The following is a 20,685-nucleotide window of genomic DNA, read 5'->3' as shown; positions in this document are numbered from 1 at the left end:
AAAAATAGAGGCCTCTACTTTGTTACTTCTCATGACTCACTCATCAGGGTTATCATGATTGGGATAATCCATGTTATAGTTATATTAATGATGTCCATAGTAAACATATCTATAATGATTATTATTATTATTATATGTTTTACCAGTCCTAGGTGCCTTGTTTAGAAAATCTCTAGGGGTTCAATCCTCTTAGACATGTTGGTCATCTAGGCTTGCATGAGCTATAATTGCTCTTGAATGGCTGTAAGGGTATTGTTAATGGTTAGGTCCATGGTAGATTTAGACTCTAGGTTGGACACTAAATGACCATTACACAAATATATGTAACATTAACTTAGAGATATAATTGATATCACAATAATTTTTGCAAGTAAAAACACTATACACGAATAAAGTTATTTCTACGTGGAGATTAAGTAATACTAGAACACACCAAGAAAATTATATGCATGGAATGCTATACCTTTAATTTTAAATGGTTAATTAGATAAAAGTTATAACTTTTCACAAGTTTAGGCAAGCTTTATAATTAATAAAGAGGATTAGATGCCAAATATAAATGATAAAGTTGGTTGATAAATAAAAATATAATGGATAAGAAATAAGATGAGATCCTTTAAGCACAAAATACTATCAACGATAACTTAGAACAACAAATATAATATCTAAAAAAATAAATTAAAAGATTGAGTGATTTGCCAACCAAGATACTTAACGAGGCTAATATATCTCTTGTATTATACAAGTTTTATTGACATAGTAGTTCTGATATGATGTTGTGTCAACAAACTTTTATTTTGTTGTTGTCATTTTTTTTATACTTTTTATACTATTTATTTTAAAACATAGCTCTTGAAATTAAAAAGTATTGTACTTATCACTAATAATCTGCATAGGCTTTAGGCTTTACAACATGGACTCGAACTAACAAAATATTTGCTTGTTTTAGACTTTTCTTTTGTTTGTTGGTTGCTACTATGAGGAACTAGTTGTGGTGGTCGGATTGTTCAGTAATGATGGAGGTGGTTGCTAGTACCGAATGTCTTAATGAAGAAGGTTATTGGATTGTGCGCCGGCTGTGGGTGGCGGGTTTCTCAAATTCAGTGTGAAGAGGGGCTGTGGTGGATGGGCTATGTGTAGGTGTTGTGGTTGGTGGTTATGTGGCTTTCTCTAATGTCTGGTAGGGATGAATCCGAGTTAAGTGATGAGAAGGGAAGAGGGATCTTGTCCTGCTGGTAATTATCAATTGTATGGATGGGTCCTAGGGGTGATATTTTTGGTCTGGTTCGGTTTTTATCAAAAACAAATAACTAAACCGGTTTTTTTAAACCAAAACAGAACCGAAACCGGTTCGAACCGACCAGTTTCGATTTAGTTCGGTTATTTTAGAACAAAAACTGGTTATTTCGGTTTGACTTGGTTATTTCGGTTTGACTCGGGTTTTTCGGTTTGATTTAGGGTATTCTTTTCCGGTTTGGCTCAATTTATTTTTTGTTTGAGCTCAGTTCGGTTTGGTTTTTTCGGTTTCAGGCTTATAAAACTAAAACTGAATTGAACCGGTTGATTTTTTAAAAATTATAATCGATTTAATAGGATTTTTTTCACAGTTCAGTTTTTTCAGTTATTTTTTTTCCGGTTTTCTCGGTTTAATTGATTTTTCAGTTTTTTTACTCCCTCCTAAAATGGGTGGGTCAATCAATGGTTGATTATAAACAATGTTTGTATTTTCATCATGGTTGAGGATTGTCTAATTTCTTGATGAGTTGCTTAGTCTCTTTTTTTTTTTTTTTTTTTGTTATCTTCATTAAAGATTGTCAGATTTTAAGAATTTTTTTTTAATTTAGTCTCCTTTTGCTTTGTTAATAGTATAGGAATTTGGGATTATTGTGGAAATATTGAAAGGGGCTGGAATTGTGGAAGAAATTGCTACCACCTCTTTAAGGATTTTTTTTAATCGTTTAGTTACAGAAACAACTAAAATTTGAAGCTGTAATGCTATGGGCATGTTCGGAAGTATGGTTACGATTATTTTTCAAAGTACTTTTCATGCTGAAATGCATAAAAATGATTTTTTTTATTTTTTAAAAATTATTTTGAGATTAGTATATCAAAACAATCCAAAACATAAAAAAAATTAGTTTTTAACAAAAAAAATTTAATTTTTTTGGAAACACGGGTTAACGTTTCCAAACGCTTATGCGAGACGAGAAAAGCTCTTGAAAAATAGAGGAAAATTATAGGAAGAGAACTTTGTTTAATCAATCAAAACTCTTTATGATATTTAAAAAATTACATATATACATAGTAAAACCCCAATAAAAACTAACAATTAAACTCATAGTTCACTAAATAAAAATTTTCTAACAAAATAATGTAAATTAAATCTAAAAATAAACCCAAATAAAAATTCAATAGATTGAGTTTGAAAGTGTCCAATCTTTCAATCATGATGAGTTGCGTTACTTTTGCTCAACCTAGTTAGTTATTTCATTTGCAAAGACTCTTGTATTGGTTGGTTATAGTGGAGGTGGCAGATCAACAATCACTTTCAAAAATTTTAGATTTATTGAAGAATTTTTCTAGCTATTGGTATATATACTTACAATTTATCAGTATACATTTTTCCGATGATTAGTTCATGAAGGGAAATTATCTTTCAAAAAAAATTCTCATCAGTGATTTATAATTTATCAATAATAATTTTCTGATGCAAAAATACATAAAAAAATTTTTACTTATTTTATTTTGTCAGTATTTTCACATTAATAAATATAACATATATATATCGAAGAAAAAACCTATTAGAAATTGAGCTCAAGATGATAACTTTTGCATACCCCGTTAGCCCTGAGATTAATGTGTGGAGGGGTTTTTGCTTAAAGGTCAAAGGTTTTATGACTGATACAAAGGTTAATTATGAGTCGATACCCATGAATGCTTGCCTCTAGCTCGAACCCTCTTTTCCAACAGGGATCATGGTGGCTAATAACTAAGAAAATATGTTTTTTTCCGGTTTACTTGGATTCAAGTCTGAAGCTAGCATCCAAAAACCTAAAAGATGATGAAATATATCTTACTGTAGCACTGTTATCGTAGCATCCAAAAAGGTTTAAGTGACTTCTTGCAAACACGTAACATTCGAGGCATGTACGATTTGATCATCCCAGAACTTCATCTTTCTGAAAAATAATCCCTAGATGTAAAGGGAGAAGATAAAAGCAGGCCGGGAGAGACGAGGGAGAAGAAGGAAAGGAAAGGAGAAAGAAATCTTCGACAATAAAAAATTGATTAACATATATGCCTGTATATTATATAGAGATTACATCATTATCTTTATCAACAAATCATCTGTAAAGGTGTACTGACAATCTTTAGTGGGATCGCAATATATGAATGCTTAAATGATTATTTCTTTCAAATTATAAAATTATTTGTTAGTACTCAATGTTGTTAAATAATTTATTATATATCACTACTTCACTTGCAAATTTTAGACAAGTGTTGAGATTGGAATCCCACAGTTTCTCAGAATTTTTTTTTTCTAGCCACACCAGGTTTTGAGGCAAACCCAACTCCTAGACTTTTGGGCCTTTGTCAAGTAAATCAAATCATAAAGAAGAATTCTTACACTGGAAGTAATAATTGAGGATTCAGTGGACTGAAAATGATGAAAAAAATAGAGTAAAATTTACTTAATCATCACAGCTGACAGCACTCGTATGGTTATCGAAAGAGAGAGTGGTTTTGGTCAAAAATAGAGTGATTTATGGCATGCAAGGATAGAACATCAAGATATTCCCACCTTCCTTAAAAACTCCATACCCTCTAATCTCAAAAGGGAAATGCTACCACATTTCAGACAAACAACCTATGGACCAAAATACCCACTAAATGCATCAACAATGCTCGCAGCACAGTACTCTCATATGAGGTTACAAATTGTCATTTCGTATCAAAATAGGGGCACTAACTTCTCATCAGTTATGAACACGTCACTTGGCTTCCAAGCCAAGAGAGATTGATAGTTACTTGTCTTGCATGCAAAGCTATGGAGGTTTTGAGGTTTGCCAATGGTTTCTACTATCAAAACAAATTGGTTTCCTTGGATTGCAGGCGTCTTGTGATCATTTCTATATGCAAAAAACCTCCATCTCTTTAAAGTAGAACCCACTTGATCATCTCAGGTATTATCCTTTTGTTTCTATCAATCTTGTGTGAAATGATATATTTACCTATGGATATGCTTCAGATCGGTTTGGATTCATTGATGTCATCTATGATTTAGCTCCTTTTTTTTCTAATTTTTTTCCAGAAACTTTTGTTCTATGTCAGTTACTCACAAGCCATACTTTTGGATTCATTTTGCTATTATCTATTAGAAATTTGAAGAAACTTCTGTAGCTTATTCCAGTAAATTCATTTTCATGGAGTCTAAATGGTTCCAGGATGTTCATGTTGTAGTATTGCATAAGATATAATTGGTTAGAGATAAATAGCTACATATATACTGCTAGGAGTTGAAAAATATTGCAAACAAAAAGGGTTGAATTAGCCTACGGGTTTAGGCTAGTGAAAAGATTTCAGCCTGTGATGCACGCTGGCTAAAGGCGCATGTCACAGGTTTGAATTAAATGCTAGCCGAAGAAACCTGAGTTTACCTGGTGTAAAGGCATCAGGGCATGGGCTTATTCACATATCCGTAGGTTACCTGAAACTGAAAGGGCTTACAGAACAACAAAAAAAAGGGAGAACGGATAGATTCTTAAAACCATATATGGTACCTGAAAATTATGCTTTAGTTCTTCAGCATAAAACACTGTTAGTACTTAGTAGTACTGTTGATCTGACACCAAAATTTGGCGCATTATTCAGCTTTACAAATTTGGATGAAGAAAAGTAATTGGTAGAGGTCCATAGTTTCAAATAGAGAAGGAAAAGGTATGGCATCTCTTACACCAGGAGTACTGCTTAAGCTTCTTCGGAGTATAAACTCGAATGTAAGGGTTCGAGGAGAATATCGGTCTGTTCTCCTGCAAGTTATCAGCATTGTGCCAGCCCTGTCAGGCTCAGAACTATGGCCTAATCAGGGTTTCTTCATAAAAGTATCCGATTCCTCACATTCTACCTATGTCTCATTGTCGAAGGAAGACAATGAGCTAATTTTGAATAACAAGTTACAACTTGGGCAGTTTTTCTATGTTGATAGAGTGGAAGCTGGGACCCCAGTTCCGACTTTAAGTGGTGTTAGACCAGTGGCAGGGAGAAATCCTTTCATTGGGAATCCGAAAGATCTGATGCAAATGTTGGTTCCATCTGAGGGTCCAGTGCCAGTTAATGATGGAGTTAATAGTTCAAAACCGAGGGAGTTATCAGAAGTGAAAGGGGAGAATGCAAGGCAGAAAATTGTTATCAAAGAGGAAAAGGCTGGAGTTGCATCTAGGTATATGCAGGGTGTTTTGACAGGAAGTCTTAAAGTTGGTGAAGTGGATTCAAGTGGAATTGGGAAGAGCAATGAGAGTGATAATAGTGGACCAGGTAAGAAGGTTGGATTAATGAATGGCAAGCAGCAAGAAAATAAAGGTCAGGTACGATTTTCCATTTTGGTTCTGCAGAGACATAAATAACTTGTTCTAATAGTTGCTTTTCTTTAAATTCTGCCTCCTTTTTCCTTTACTGGTTTAGGTTTCAAGTAAATTACAGGCGGAAAGACTATAAGGTGGAAATTATAAAAATGCACTAGAAGCACATGATGTTCTTCCAATGAACTGTCTGTGATGCATCAATTTTCTTGTCCAGCATAAAAAAATGGTAGAGAAATTACTTTATGAACATTTCCAAGATATCCAGTGTCCTATTTTGATTGATACAATTAAGAAAATAAGGTTCCTTAATCCTCACAATGACATGTTTCGTTTGGTGCATGCACTCTGCTGCATGAAATGTACAGTGTACATTATGTAACAGTTATTTGTGTAAGCATTGCAGGCACGCCCGGCCACTCCTTATCAAAATCAACCTGATGCGCTTTCATCAAAGCCAGACGTCGCCGTATCCAGCAACAAAGAATTTCCAGCGTCTTCCAAGAGAACTTCTGCAAAACGGTTATCAAATAAACAAGACGATACAAACTTCAATTCTTTGTCAAGTAATAACAATAAAATCCCTTTTCCTGAGGCAACATCATGGACCTCTTTGCCTTCAAACCTCATGAAGCCTGGAAAGGTAAGTTTTTCCTGTTTTCCTCACTTTCACCCTTTTTTAAGTTGAGGAAGCTTTAGGATGGCAGGTCTCGAGAAAAACTTTTCATTCTTGTGCATTATGCTAACCACATGGAAGATTTTTTATCTTATTGATCCAAATAAATGACATTGCCTTCAAGAACGAGTCTTTAACCCACTAATTGAAGCACCAGATATACAAGAAAACTATGAAAACTCTTTCATCAATCTCAGCATCATAATGCAGCTCTCTTTTCTCATTGTTTATTGTGTTCTAAGGGAATGCTTCGAAGGAGATATTTAGCTACCTTGGTTGCAGCTGAGGCTCAAAAGGAGGCATCCACTGCTGCATCTCTAATCAAGTGCCTCAAGTAAGTACATAAATAACAAGGCCAAAACATAGTTTGATTCAAGATAATACAAGCCGTTTCTCTATATCCCTCTAACTTTCATCCTTTTTCATTCAGTATGTTTGCTGAGCTCTGCGCCTCTGCCTCACCAGAGAACCCCCACCTCACTCTCACCAAGTTCTTTACACTCCAACAACTCATCGACCAACCAAATGTAACAGCCCCATTGAAGGATAAATCGCTTCAGTCATTTACTCACTTTTCTTCTCCAGAGACCCAAAAAACAAGCAAAAAGACTAGTCTAAGTAAGGCCAAAGCTACATTGAAGTCTCCAAAGCCTTCAATGGAGTTAAGTGCAACTGAGAAGCAGGAGTGGGCTAAAGGAGACGGTAAAAAAGAGATTAAAGAACTCCAACAGACTCTTTTGAATGAAACAAGGGCTTGGTTTTTGAGATTCTTGGAGGGAGCATTGGATGCTGGGTTTCATGTTGCAGCCCAGGAGAAGAAAGGTAAGGACTTCGCCACACAACGAATGGAACCGGAGAACAACCATATTGCTGTTGCATTGTCACAGCTTAAGCATGCTAATGAGTGGTTAGATATACTAAGAAGCAAATTGAGCTCTGAAGACAATAATGAATTAGTTGAGACTGTTGATCGGTTGAAGCAAAAGATTTATGCTTGTCTGCTTGCTCATGTGGATTCAGCTGCATCAGCTCTAGAGAATCGATCTAATCGTGGTTGATTCAGAAAAAAAAGGTGGGGGGGGGGGGGGGGGGATTGTTGGATTTAGAATTTTACATCTCCTCTCTTGTAAACAAATAACTTATATATCTAGGTAATGCTGATTATCAAGCAAAGATCATTTGTGCCAAACCATGTTATATGAATTTGACCTGATGTATTTATTATGCAAGTTATATATGATGTAATAATCTTTATAAATAATAAGACCGATGAAGGTAAACTTTGATATGAGACTGAAATATACTTAAGCTTTCTTGATTAATTCTCTACCTCTATTGACAAAGATACGATGCAATGACGAGGCAAGAAACACGTAATGCAGGTGATGTTGATGGTCAAGTAAGTTCCCCGAAAATTAGTTAGGATTTTTACCTTTATGACAGAGCTAAATCCTGCTCTACTTTCTGAACCCTTGTAGTCATAAGAGGGAGGGTCCAAGCTGGAGAGATAGAGCACATGCAAAACTATCAGACTTTCAAGCTGATAGATTTAGCATGTGCCCTGCTTCTCCAGCATGGCTCACCCTCTCCAGCTCTCCCGATGTTCCGATTCCAAGAGGTCAACTTTCTGATCAAACACGGCTAAATGCTTCACAATTAGGATGATATGAACTAGCAGATTGGGATTAATAAACTCTGGAAGCAAGGTTTGTAAATGGGAACATTGTAAATAATGGGTTATACATGATAGAAATTACATGGGATTATATACATGGTAAATTGCAATTTGAGTGGCCATCATGGAAGCTGTTGGAAGCAAAAAAGCTTACTTAGATCCAACAAATTAATGAGCTTGACAATATGTTGGTGAGAAGGTAGTTGATCCTGTGGCTTTCCTTGTTACATAAGCATTTATATTTAAGCAAATCTCAAAGGCATTCTTAACCAAACAATCGAGCGACTGTTGGAAGTTTGGCTGCCAAAAGAGGTAGCCCATTTGAAGTGGCGAATCACAAGAGCACTAGCCATGTCAGGAAATATGAAGGTCTACCAGTTGTCAACTGAAAGTGGCCTTCCCCATGGCAAGGCAGCCCACCCACCATCGCCTAGTAGGAGATCTAATTAATCTATACGTGAACCCTCTTGCCTAAAAGGCTTCGAAGGATAATCATCCTAGCAAGCTCATCCTCCTTGCGTGCCTATGCTTCTGTGTGTGAGTTCGTCCCTATCTTATTTTTAGAATGGGCAACCTATTATTGGATGTTACTGTCACGTTTTTAAGAATTTGGATTAATGGAGACCATATCAATCTACCCATCATTTTCTTGTATGGATTATTTTTCATAGCAGAATAAAAATTTAAGTGCTTTCTCAGAACAAATCATCAGTATTTTAAAGGAGCACCTGGTTCTGCATAATAATCCCCAAAATTCACAAAATAAGCTGAAAAATCGTGGCCTCGTAAGATATCAAATAAAACTAAACAAAAACCAATAGTGTATTAAATTTTAAATAACATTGTAGTTAAGAGCTTACAAACAGCCCAACTATATCTCCACACGTATGGGATGCTTTCGTATGCCCTAGTCAGCAGATTAAAAAAGGTAGTTTTTTAGATTGTATCCACGAGTATTGATGGCTTCGCAACAAAACTAAGCGGGGGGACACAACAGAACTGTCATGTGTACAATCACTAGAAACAACTCATAGTATATTTATGGTCTTCAATACTCACGGAAAGTGAGATTTAGACGACCTGGACGGAGATTTGTTTCATCAAGCAGGGCCGCCGGGGCAGTCTTTGGTTGAACAGAACTTACACCATGAAAAATATGTCGAGACATCCCGCCAAAGATCAGTACATCCCCGGATTCCAACTTAACCTTTTCTGCCTTCTCAACATCCCTCTGATCACCATATAGGAATTCTCCTATATCTCCTATGGAAAAGGAAACCACAGGTAATCCTGTGCGCAGACTCTCTGGACTTTCATCTTTATCCTGCACGGAGACAACGTACTCTAAGCGTGCTAAGAGGCGGTCAGGAAAAGCCAAAGAGATCTTTATTAAACCTCATAAAATGCAAAATCATTTTTTTAATACAGAACAATGCACAAGGCAACATAAAAGGTGTACGAGAAAACTGCAACTAGTACAAGAAAGTTGACACTGCAAACCTGATGAAGACCAAGCCGCCCACTTTCTGAGTAAAAGTTTACGACACAGATGTTAGGTGACAATGGTGGTAGAATGTCTTCAGCAGCTGTAGATTTACAATTTATTTCTATAAGAGCATGGGAATCTTTGATTGCTCTCTCAACCAGCGGATGGAAGTCACTAGGAAAAATGGGTGCCTTGGCACCATCAACTGGCCGATGTTCTAAATACTTACCTCTATCAGGGTCCCAACTTCTACCAAGGGACATCATTTTCAAATGCATTCTTCCACCATCACGGTAAACTGGTTGGTAGAAACCTCCAGGACCCAGACCAATATCTCGGCATAGCTTTATTATTTTTATCTAGTATCAAGTCAAAGCAAACAATAAATTAATACCTGTTAAATCATAAGGTAAATAATAAATCAATGAAAATGGAAGTTCACAGACTGCACCGTTAATTTCTCTCAGACTCATAATACAAGTCATCAATAGACTAGTTGTTAAGACACCAGAAGCCATTTTTTTAGTAAGGTTTATTAATTACCAATTGTCTTACTATATTTCATAGTCCTGTAGATTTAGGTCGAGCTCACTGTATGTAATATGAACTCAATAACATTCTGCATCAATGAATGAAAGCCAAGGGTAGCACATGTAACTTTTAAAGAGGCAAAGACGAATTAACTCGATAAGGGAAAAGAATGAGCATAAAGCAAGCAGCACCTGATCATGCAGGGATAAGTAATTCTTTAGTAAAACCATCCCCGATCTTAGTATCCGTCCATTCACCCCATCTGCAGCTCGTCTAACATCATTCCTCTTTTCTCTATTCTTCACAAGCAAAGAAGGTTTTAGCTTAAGAGTAGTTCCAGTCTTGGGCAGGCAAATATCAAAAGGCTCAACCACTGCCTGTTGCTCTGAATACCCCGAATCCCCAGCAGATACCACAATATTGGGATCCTTTTCTTGTGAAAGCTGGTCATTAGCACCAGCTTGAAATGACAGGTGAGACTCATTCTGATTTTGCAATGGGACAGTACTATTCAATTTGAGACAGAAATCAGGGTGCATTGCACCATCCTTTGCTCCCTTTTCCAAGGGAGCGCTAACAATATCAGACTTCATATCCCCAGAACCTGAACTAGCTGGCATCAATGCAGAATCGCCCTTGTTAACTGAATTTGAAGCCACAGAACAATCTGACTGATTTGACCCAATACTGCTGCAACTGGGAGCACTTTGGTCGTGCAGGATCGTTCCCGTACTGGACATGCTATCTTCTAATGACTTATTTTCTAATGGTTCCTTCTGGCAAAAATTGTTACCCGCACTGTTGTGATTACTTGGAAACCGCCCTCGTGAATTCCGCTGCGAGTTTGTTCCTCTGTTGCTAAAAGGTTTCTCATCAGAAGAAGACTCATCTGCTCCAACCTACGCCGTTTTCAAATTACATGACATTAGCAAACTTTCCCATCAACGCTAACCTCCTCATACCCATTTATTAATAAAATAAACAAAATATGCAATAACTATCAGGATTAATTATAAAAAAAAAGAAGGAAAGAAATAAACCCACAAAAATGGGTCCTAAAAAACAAATTAAATAATATGCATGCAAAAAAATAGATAAAATAAGTTTAAATTAATTTAAAATGATGTATCCATGATGATTATCACAATCAATTTACACCAAACAAGAAAACTATTGCTATAATATAAAAAGCCCACGAATCACAAAACTTGAAGATTCCAACATCCATCAATCAATAAAAGAAAAACACCAGGAATGAAATAAAAGAAGAGGGACGATGAAGTTACAGAGTAGGTATTGTGGAAAGAAGGATCCGAAGATCTCCCCTTGGCAACCCAATGCTCGCCTCCTCCGGGACTGCGCCATTGACCTCGACCTCGATCTCGTCCTCGACCTCGACCTAGATCTCGTCCTCGACCTCGACCAGGATCACGATTCATGGTTGGATTAAGTTTAGCGGGTAATAAATCGAGCTTCTTTATGATAATAAATCAGTGATCGGAGGGATCGATGTTGTAATTTGCAGAGACCGTTAGCTTACTTACAAAGCAGGTGACAGGAATATATAAATAAATAGATAGAAAAAGAAAGGGAAGGAAGTCAAAGAGTCTGCAATTATGAGTCTTTCTTTTGGTACACTGTTTTTAAGGTTTTATTGATGATGAAATCACTACGAATACTTCTGTCTTGTCGATTTCTACGCTTTACTTTCATAGCAGTTTCTCTTTCGGTTGAAAAGTAATTTTATAAAATTTAATTTCTTTTTAAATTAATTTTTTTATATTTTAAAATCATTTTAATATATAAATATTAAAAATAAAAAAAATTATTTCAATAAATTTCTAAATAAAACATGCTCTTATTGTGTTTAAATAATGTGTTAAATTTACAAATGATAATTGAATAGGAGAATAAGAGAATACCTTTCTTCTTCTTATTTTTATTTATTATTGGAGAAAATTACACTTAATCTTATAGTTTGATTATTTTTTTATTTTAAAAAATTATAATTTACATCTTAAATTTTATTCATGCAATAAAACTTAACATTCTAAAAAAAATTAATAAAAAATATCTGACATTATTTTTTATATGATAGTTAAAGAATCCTTATATTAAATATTACAACCTTATCATTTAAAAAAAAAACCATCACATTCAACATTTTCTCCTCCCTTTTCTAAATCTTGAACCCAACTCCAAAATTATTTTATGGAGATTCAACCAATTGAATTCAACCCAATATTCCAAAAAAAAAAAACAAAAAACAAATACCCATTAGTTAGATTTCCACAGTAATTCACAATGGAGCCTCAAAGCAACTGCCACGCTTTCTTCTCAATCTTAAACACCTCTCTGTCAACAACCTTGATTCATCAGATTTAAGACACCATGACCTTGCACTATCTGCTAGATAGTCCAAGTTCCAAGCTTGGAAATTGATGGTTAGTGCCACTAAACATGGAGTAAAAACTCATTGAGCCCATGTAAATATTGGGAAACTTATTCCCATGGAACCCATAATTTGATAGAATATTAGAGTTCTCGTTTCCAAAATTTAATGTTGACCGACCAAAATTAGGAACAAACTTTGATCCAATTCTGCCAACAGAGGGCCAAATCCCACTTGCCATATTAGATATTGTTTGGAAACGCGGTGCAAATCACGTTCATTAAAAAATTATTTTTTTTACTAAAAATCAATTTTTTTTATGTGTTTTGGATCGTTTTATGTTGATCTCAAAAATAATTTTTTAAAAATAAAAAAACATCATTTTGATGCATTTCGGCACGAAAAACACTTTGAAAAGCAACCACAATCACATTCCTAAACAAGCCTTTTCTTCTTGAATTATGGGCGTTTAAAAGTGTGATATCAGTTGCTTTTTAAAGTGTATTTTTTCTCAGAAATGCATTAAAATAATATTTTTTTATTTAAATTTTTTTTTGACATCAGCATATCAAAAAAATCTGAAAACACAAAAACATTAATTTAAAGTAAAGAAAAAAATAAAAAAATTTTAATTTTTAACAAAACACTTTGAAACACAAAAATAAACAGCTCTTAACATTCATCATGGTCCAGATAGTTCTATCTTTGGACCCTATAACATCGGGTCCTAACCCTACCATTCTTTCATGCAATCCCAGTACCATAGGGCAGGAATAGTCCCTTTACCAGTTGCAATAATAATCGATAGTTATGCTTGTTGCAACAACCACTAAATTATTTCTCCATCAAATTTATGCCCTAGTTCTCTCGTTAGTTGAAAAATCCTAGCTGCATAAAGAGTTGACATCCTTATCCCCCTTCTTCTGCCATCCATTTTTTTGTTCTTGTCTTTGTTTGAGAACTCTATAATGCTAATTGCTTCTTGTTATCATCTTTATTTACAATTAAAAAAATCTCTGTCAAATTTATTTGCCTCTCATTAGTGAGGATGGTTGGATATGTGGAGGCTTTTTTAATGGTGGTAGACGGATGAGAGATTAGAGAATGGGAAAGAGAGAGAATAGAGTGAGGGTAGTTTGGTCTTTTCATTAATTTTAAGAAATTATATGATATAAATTGTGATTTTTTAAAACATGGAGATAAAGTGAAAAGAAAAATCAGATGTTATAAGCAATTTTATTTGATATTGAATAATAAATAGTATTTAATTAAGAGATATTCAAAATTGATGATAATATATGAAAATGAGTATAAATATACAAGAAATTCCATTCATAAATACCTAGTATTGGCTCATGCATAGACCTTGATAGTATATAGCTATATAAAACAAAACTTAATGAAAATAAAAAAGTAGACAAGTAAAAGACAAGCCTCTTCGCCAAAGGCTATTCTCAATATCATAGGTTAGATTTTATAAAGGTATTTGCACTTATGGCATAGTTGGATTCGATCAGTCTAATAATAGCACTTGCAGCTAAAAATCAATAGACAATTTATCAAATGGACGTGAAATTAACATTTCTGCAAGAGGAGTTAAATGAAGAAGTGTTTGTTGAGCAGTGTCATAAAGACACCCTACCTACGCTATACTTCTGAATATACATATCATAAAATAAATTATATAAAATCCATAATGTATCGTAAACTTTCAAAATATTTCATCATCAGAATAAAACAAAACTTAAAGAAAAGCCTCGTAGAGCAAGCAAAATATATCGACCAAAACTGAAAAAGTTGGAACACTCAATAAAGTTCATATGCTAACAAAAACTAAAAACCTAAAATAATATTAAAAATTAGGGGTGAGTTCAATCAACTTAGTGAGAGAATAACATTTAACATACATCTTAGATATTAATAGTTTGTAAGTCGATATATCTTAATATAAATATACATAATAAGCATATTAACATAAGGTAGTGGAATACATGTCAAATATTAGATGACACTCGAAAGTGACCACTGTGAGAGGACCAGTCACCACAGGTCGACATCTTTCTCACTAGCTAGGTATACAAAATACTATGTGCATATAAACTAATAACTCTCCGTTAGCAAGGAGTTAATGACAAGTATATCGATATCAAGACATAATAGATATTCACATAATTATCAAAGCAATGTATATCATATCAAATAAAATTTAGTTCAACAAAATACAGGTGCAAATTCAAGAATGGATGAGTACTCGAAAAATAAAGCAACATATATAAATATTCAAGAAATTAACTAGTTGTACTCATCATATAATCAACATATAAATATTATTTATATTACATGCATATTAAAGATTATCTCACTCACTCGGAAAATGAAAGCAGAAAAACAAACGGATGTAGAACCAGAGGTTGCTGAAGATCGTTAGGAGGAATATCAGCAGAACCTATAACAGATACAGAAAACACTCAAAAACAATTCAAAGCAAAGTATCATAAAAAGATTAAAAACTCTAAACTTAGAGACCAAAATATAAATATAAGGTTGAACTGTTTTACCCGGTTGATCCTAAACATAACCTAAATTGATCAAATATAACAAACCCGATAAAACTCTATTGTTGGGTCAACCGGTCGACCATAATGACCAATCGGTTGGTCAGTTTAGACTATGATTGATCGACAATAAATAACCAACCGGTCGGTTGATTTAAAATAACTGGTCGATTGACAGCAAACAAATAACCAGTCGGCCGGTTCAACCAACTGGTCGACTAGTTGATCGGAATTTCTAGAATCGTGATCTACTAGTCTTCCAAACTGCAAATTACACAAAACCACAATATAATCTTCAACAACCCATGATTCCAATCATTCAACAACCCATGATTTCAATCATCAAATCAGATCATTTTATGCAAACTAACACCCTAATGCTTCAATTAAATTCCTTAAATAATCCAATCATCAATCCAAAGCAAAATCCTAAACACTTCTTAAGTCTTTTCATAATCAATTTTATAATCGAAAATAATAAGAGGGGGAATCACTTATTTATTTCTTTAACCTTTTTACTTAAAACTTGAGCTAAAACTGAAATCCTTGGTATATATAGGAGAAAGTTACAGTGGAGAGAAGAAAAGATAAAAAAAAAAAAAAACAATTCCCTAGTAACCTTTCTTTAAATACTTAGGTTAGTTAGGTCGGGTTTTGGGTTGAACTTTTAGCTGGGTCTGTTGGGCCAAAACATGGGTCTTACAAGTAGCCTCAAGTTTATGTGCATAAGATTAAGGAATAATAGGTTAATAGGCTTAAAAAGTTTTTATACGAATTTAAACAAGCTCCACAAGCTTGGTATAGTTGTATAGACGCTTATTTCATGAAGGAAGGCTTTGAAAAATATCTTTATGAACACACCTTGTTCATAAAAACAGTAAATGAAGGTAAAATTTTAATTGTGAGCCTGTATGTTGATGATCTCATTTTTACTAGAAATTGATGAATCTATGTTTGCTAAATTTAAGAGTTAAATGATGTTTGAGTTTGACATGACTGATATTGGAAAGATGAGATATTTTCTTGGTATAAAAATTACGAAAAGATCTTATGGGATATTCATTAGCCAAAGAAAATATACTTTGGATGTCCTGGTGAGATTTGGAATGAGTAAAAGCAATTTGGTTCTTAATCAATTATCTCGGGTTGCAAACTGTTAAGAGATGAAGACGGAGTCAAAATAGACAACACTTTGTACAAACAGGTTGTAGGAAGTCTCATGTCTACTCGACCATACTTTATGTTTATGGTAAGTCTTATTAGCAGGTATATGAGTAGTTCTACTGAGCTTCATATACAGGCAGCAAAGTCTTAAGATATCTAAAGAAAACAATTAATTTTGGGATGTTCTACAAAATGAAAGGAAATAGAGACTTATTGGTTTACACGAACAATAATAATTATACAGGATACCAGGATGATAAAAAAGCATTTCAGGTTATGGTTTCTTACTAAGTCTATCATGGTCATTAAAGAAGCAGCTGATTGTAACTATACCTACCACAGAGGCAAACTCCATTGTTACAGCCTCTTATGCATTGTCAGGTGAGAGTCATTCTGATTTTGCAATGGGACAGTACTATTCAGTTTGAGAGAGAAATCAAGGTGCATTGCACCATCCTTTGCTCCCTTTTCCAAGGGAGCGCTAACAATATCAGACTTCATATCCCTAGAACCTGAAATAGCTGGCATCAATGCAGAATCGCCCTTGTTAACTGAATTTGAAGCCACAGAACAATCTGACTGATTTGACCCAATACTGCTGCAACTGGGAGCACTTCGGTCGTGCAGGATCCTTCCCGTACTGGACATGCTATCTTCTAATGACTTATTTTCTAATGGTTCCCTCTGGCAAAAAATGTTACCCGCACTGTTGGGATAACTTGGAAACCACCCTCGTGAATTCGGCTGCGAGTTTCTTCCTCTGTTGCTAAAAGGTTTCTCATCAGAAGAAGACCAAAAAATGTTACCCGTGCTGTTGGGATAACTTGGAAACCACCCTCGTGAATTCCGCTGCGAGTTTCTTCCTCTGTTGCTAAAAGGTTTCTCATCAGAAGAAGACTCATCTGCTCCAACCTACGCCGTTTCCAAATTACATGACATTAGCAAACTTTCCCATCAATGCTAACCTCCTCATACCCATTTATTAATAAAATAAACAAAATATGCAATAACTATCAGGATTAATTATCAAAAAAAAAAAGAGGAAAGAAATAAACCCACCAAAATGGGTCCTAAAAAACAAATTAAATAATATGCATGCAAAAAAATAGATAAAATAAGTTTAAATTAATTTATCCATGATGATTATCACAATCAATTTACACCAAACAAGAAAAATATTGCTATAATATAAAAAGCCCTCGAATCACAAAACTTGAAGATTCCAACATCCATCAATCAATAAAAGAAAAACACCAGGAATGAAATAAAAGAAGAGGGACGATGAAGTTACAGAGTAGTTACTGTGGGAAGAAGGATCCGAAGATCTCCCATTGGGAACCCAATGCTCGCCTCCTCCGGGACTGCGCCATTGACCTCGACCTCGACCTCGATCTCGTCCTCGACCTCGACCTCGATCTCGTCCTCGACCTCCACCTAGATCTCGTCCTCGTCCTCGACCTCGACCAGGATCACGATTCATGGTTGGATTAAGTTTGGCGGGAAATAAATCGAGCTTCTTTATGATAATAAATCAGTGATTGGAGGGATCGATGTTGTAATTTGCAGAGACCGTTAGCTTACTTACAAAGCAGGTGACAGGAATATATAAATAAATAGATAGAAAAAGAAAGGGAAGGAAGTCAAAGAGTCTGCAGTTATGAGTCTTTCTTTTGGTACACCGTTTTTAAGGTTTTATTGATGATGAAATCACTACGAATACTTCTGTCTTGTCGATTTCTACGCTTTACTTTAATAGCAGTTTTTCTTTCGGTTGAAAAGTAATTTTATAAAATTTAATTTCTTTTTAATTTAATTTTTTTATATTTTTAAATTATTTTAATATATAAATATTAAAAATAAAAAATATTATTTCAATAAATTTCTAAACAAAATATTCTCTTATTGTGTTGAAATAATGTGTTAAATTTACAAATGATAATTGAATAGGAGAATAAGAGAATACCTTTCTTCTTCTTATTTTTATTTTTATTTATTATTGGAGAAAATTACACTTAATTTTATAATTTGATTATTTTTTTTATATTATCTTTTTTTATTTTAAAAAATTATAGTTTACATCTATAATTTTATTCATGCAATAAAACTTAACATTCTAAAAAAAATCAATAAAAAATATCTGACATTATTTTTTATATAATAGTTAAAGAATCCTTATATTATATATTACAACTTTATCATAAAAAAAACTAGGGGTGTTCACGGTCCGGTTCGGTCCGGTTTTAACACAAAAATTCAACCGAACCGGAAAATAGTATTCCTTATGAATATAACCCGAACCGAACCGAGAACCGGTTCAAACCGAACCGGTTTTGTTCAGTTCGGGTCGGCTTTTTAGCATAAAAACCATAAAAAACCGGACCAATCTTCATCACTGAACTTCTTCATCACTAAACTAAATCAAAGGAAAAATTTGACATCAAATATCAATCTAAGTTATTAATCACAGCAACCACTTACAAATTCAAGAAAAACAACAAAAAAAAACAATCAACAATCAAAGTCTTCCACATAGGAGCTGGGAAGGGGAAGGGGAAGGGGAAGGGCAAAGGGAAAGGGAAGGCTGAGAAGGGGGGAAAGGGAAAGGGAGATCCCGAAGAGAGCTGATTGACCATAAATTTTCTTGGATCTTTGGCTCTTTTGAGGTATGTAGAGAATCTCAAAACTTGCCTCCGCCCAGCACAAGGATGGAACTAGTATAAGTTATACTGTATAACTATCAAAGGCATGATTTCTTGAATAATGGTTCCCTTGCATCTGGATTGTGAAACTGGAAGGGGAAGGCTGGGAAGGGAAAAAGGGAAGGGAAGGCTTGTGGGGGGTGGCGGCTGAAAGGGGAAAAGTGTTTTAGGGTTCTGGGATGGGGAAGGGGAAGGGGAAGGGGAAAAGGGAAGGGAAGGCTTGAGGGGGAGTGGCGGCTGGAAAGGGAAAAAGTAATTTAGGGTTCTGGAAATGGAAAGGGGAAGGGGAAAGGGAAGGGAAGGCTTGAGGGGGAGTGGAGGCTGGAAAAGGAAAACGTAATTTAGGGTTCTGGGAAGGGAAAGTGAAAAAGGGGAAGATTGAAGGGAGAGGGGGGGTTGGCGGCTGGAAATTAAAGGGAAAAGTGGTTTAGGGTTAGGGATGATGCTTTTTATATCTTTTTTTTAAATCGGTTCGGTTTGGTCCGGTTCAATCGGTTTAAGCTTTTTAAAACCGGAACCGAACCGGACCGGGTGGGTTTTTTTATTTTTTATTCGGTTTATTCGGTTTTTTCGGTTAATTTTTTCTCGGGTTTTTCGGTTTAATCGGTTGGTCGGTTTTTTTGAACACCCCTAAAAAAACCCATCACATTCAACATTTTCTTATGGGATATTCATTAGCCAAAGAAAATATACTTTGGATGTCTTGGAGAGATATGGAATGAGTAAAAGCAATTTGGTTCTTAATCTCATTGTCTCGGGTTGCAAACTTTTAAGAAATGAAGACGGAGTCAAAGTGGATAACACTTTGTATGAAAAAGTTGTAGGACGTCTCATGTATTTGACTACTACTCGACCATACTTGATGTTTATGGTAAATCTTATTAGCAGGTATATGAGTAGTCCTACTGAGCTTCATATACAGACAGTAAAGAGAGTCCTAAGATATTTAAGAGGAACAATCAATTTTGAAGTGTTCTACAAAATGAGAGGAAATAGAGACCTATTGGTTTACATGAACAATGATTATACAAGAGACCAAGATGACAAAAAAAAGCATTTCAGGTTATGTTTTCTTATTAAGTTCAGAGGCTATATCATGGTCATTAAAGAAGCAGCTGATTGTAACTATATCTATTACAGAGGCAGACTTCATTGTTACAGCCTCTTATGCATGTCAGGTAGTATGGTTGAAAAGGATTCTGAAGATGCTTGGTAAAAAGCAAAATATACCTATAATTTCTCACTATGATAAGAGCTCAGCCATTAAACTTGCGAAAAATCTAGTAATGTCTGGATGCAAAAAACATATAAGCGTTCGTTTTTATTTTCTTTGTGAGCTTACAAAGGCACGAACCGTGGAGATGGTGCATTGCAACAATCAAAATCAAGTTGTAGATGTTATGACAAAACCTCTCAAGCTGGATGCATTCTTGAAACTATGAAGTCTTCTGGGTGTTTGTCTAAAACCATGTATAAACTGATTGTAAGCTGCAATCAGTTTAAGGGAAGAATTGTTGGGTTGTTGTTAAAATTATAAGTAGTTTGTTACTCCTTGTTTCAATAAATCCTTATTATTTAGGAGGTATCTGCTTGTTTTGACTTGGTCTTTAGTTTGTTACCACGTAATTAAGTTTGTTAAAATATGAGTTATTTTTCTGCTTTGTTGATATTTTTTGGAAATCTATTTTATATAGTTATTTGTTTTATTATATTAATAGATGTTGAACGTTCTCAAAATATTTGTGAAATGTTTAAGCTCTTGTTTCCATCATAAAAACCCTTAAAATAAATGTTTTTCATTACAAAATAAAAAATTAGGTTAATAATGTTAGCTAATAATTAGGCATGTGGGGTTTTGATATGAAGATTTTTTTAGAGGTAGGTTTTATAGATATAAAAAAAATTTGATGGATTTTTAAAATATATAT

General features: G+C 34.6%; 2 protein-coding genes across 8 annotated transcripts; one reads left to right on the top strand and one right to left on the bottom strand.

Annotated features, from left to right (window-relative positions):
• The first annotated feature begins 3,941 nt into the window (after positions 1 to 3,941).
• On the top strand, positions 3,942 to 7,546 carry LOC7483562 (uncharacterized). Its single transcript, XM_002304200.4, has 5 exons — positions 3,942 to 4,184; positions 4,873 to 5,585; positions 5,986 to 6,222; positions 6,498 to 6,589; positions 6,686 to 7,546. Exons 2-5 carry the CDS (start codon positions 4,941 to 4,943, stop codon positions 7,311 to 7,313), a joined length of 1,602 nt encoding a protein of 533 aa, XP_002304236.4. The 5' UTR covers positions 3,942 to 4,184; positions 4,873 to 4,940; the 3' UTR covers positions 7,314 to 7,546.
• Positions 7,547 to 8,728: 1,182 nt separating this feature from the next.
• Positions 8,729 to 17,731, bottom strand: LOC7461945 (uncharacterized). 7 transcript variants are annotated; one of them, XM_052451582.1, is made up of 6 exons: positions 17,469 to 17,731; positions 17,350 to 17,438; positions 16,571 to 16,970; positions 10,139 to 10,551; positions 9,431 to 9,775; positions 8,729 to 9,254 (listed from the first exon to the last, which is right to left on the bottom strand). In XM_052451582.1, the coding sequence occupies exons 1-6, from the start codon at positions 17,536 to 17,538 to the stop codon at positions 8,979 to 8,981; spliced, it is 1,593 nt and encodes a 530-aa protein (XP_052307542.1). In that variant the 5' UTR covers positions 17,539 to 17,731; the 3' UTR covers positions 8,729 to 8,978. The 7 variants fall into 7 exon arrangements, with proteins under 7 accessions (XP_052307542.1, XP_052307543.1, XP_052307546.1 ...); XM_052451583.1 differs by having other exon boundaries at positions 17,350 to 17,468; positions 17,517 to 17,730; XM_052451586.1 differs by lacking the exon at positions 16,571 to 16,970 and having other exon boundaries at positions 10,139 to 10,846; positions 17,469 to 17,727.
• Positions 17,732 to 20,685: the final 2,954 nt, after the last annotated feature.

This window comes from Populus trichocarpa, chromosome 3 (genome assembly GCF_000002775.5).
Source record: "Populus trichocarpa isolate Nisqually-1 chromosome 3, P.trichocarpa_v4.1, whole genome shotgun sequence".
NCBI lineage: Eukaryota > Viridiplantae > Streptophyta > Magnoliopsida > Malpighiales > Salicaceae > Populus > Populus trichocarpa.
The sequence above is the reverse complement of the archived record's forward strand: the minus strand, read 5'-3'. Positions and strand labels throughout refer to the sequence as shown.

Coding starts and splice junctions, on each gene's coding strand:
- LOC7483562 (XM_002304200.4), top strand. CDS start 4,941: ATGGCATCTCTTACACCAGGAGTACTGCTTAAGCTTCTTCGGAGTATA. Junction 5,586..5,985: donor AGCAAGAAAATAAAGGTCAG/GTACGATTTTCC, acceptor TAAGCATTGCAG/GCACGCCCGGCCACTCCTTA. Junction 6,223..6,497: donor ACCTCATGAAGCCTGGAAAG/GTAAGTTTTTCC, acceptor TTGTGTTCTAAG/GGAATGCTTCGAAGGAGATA.
- LOC7461945 (XM_052451582.1), bottom strand. CDS start 17,538: ATGAATCGTGATCCTGGTCGAGGTCGAGGACGAGGACGAGATCTAGGT. Junction 16,971..17,349: donor CTTCCCACAGTAACTACTCT/GTAACTTCATCG, acceptor GAAACGGCGTAG/GTTGGAGCAGATGAGTCTTC. Junction 10,552..16,570: donor ATTGATGCCAGCTATTTCAG/GTTCTAGGGATA, acceptor CAGCTAGTTCAG/GTTCTGGGGATATGAAGTCT.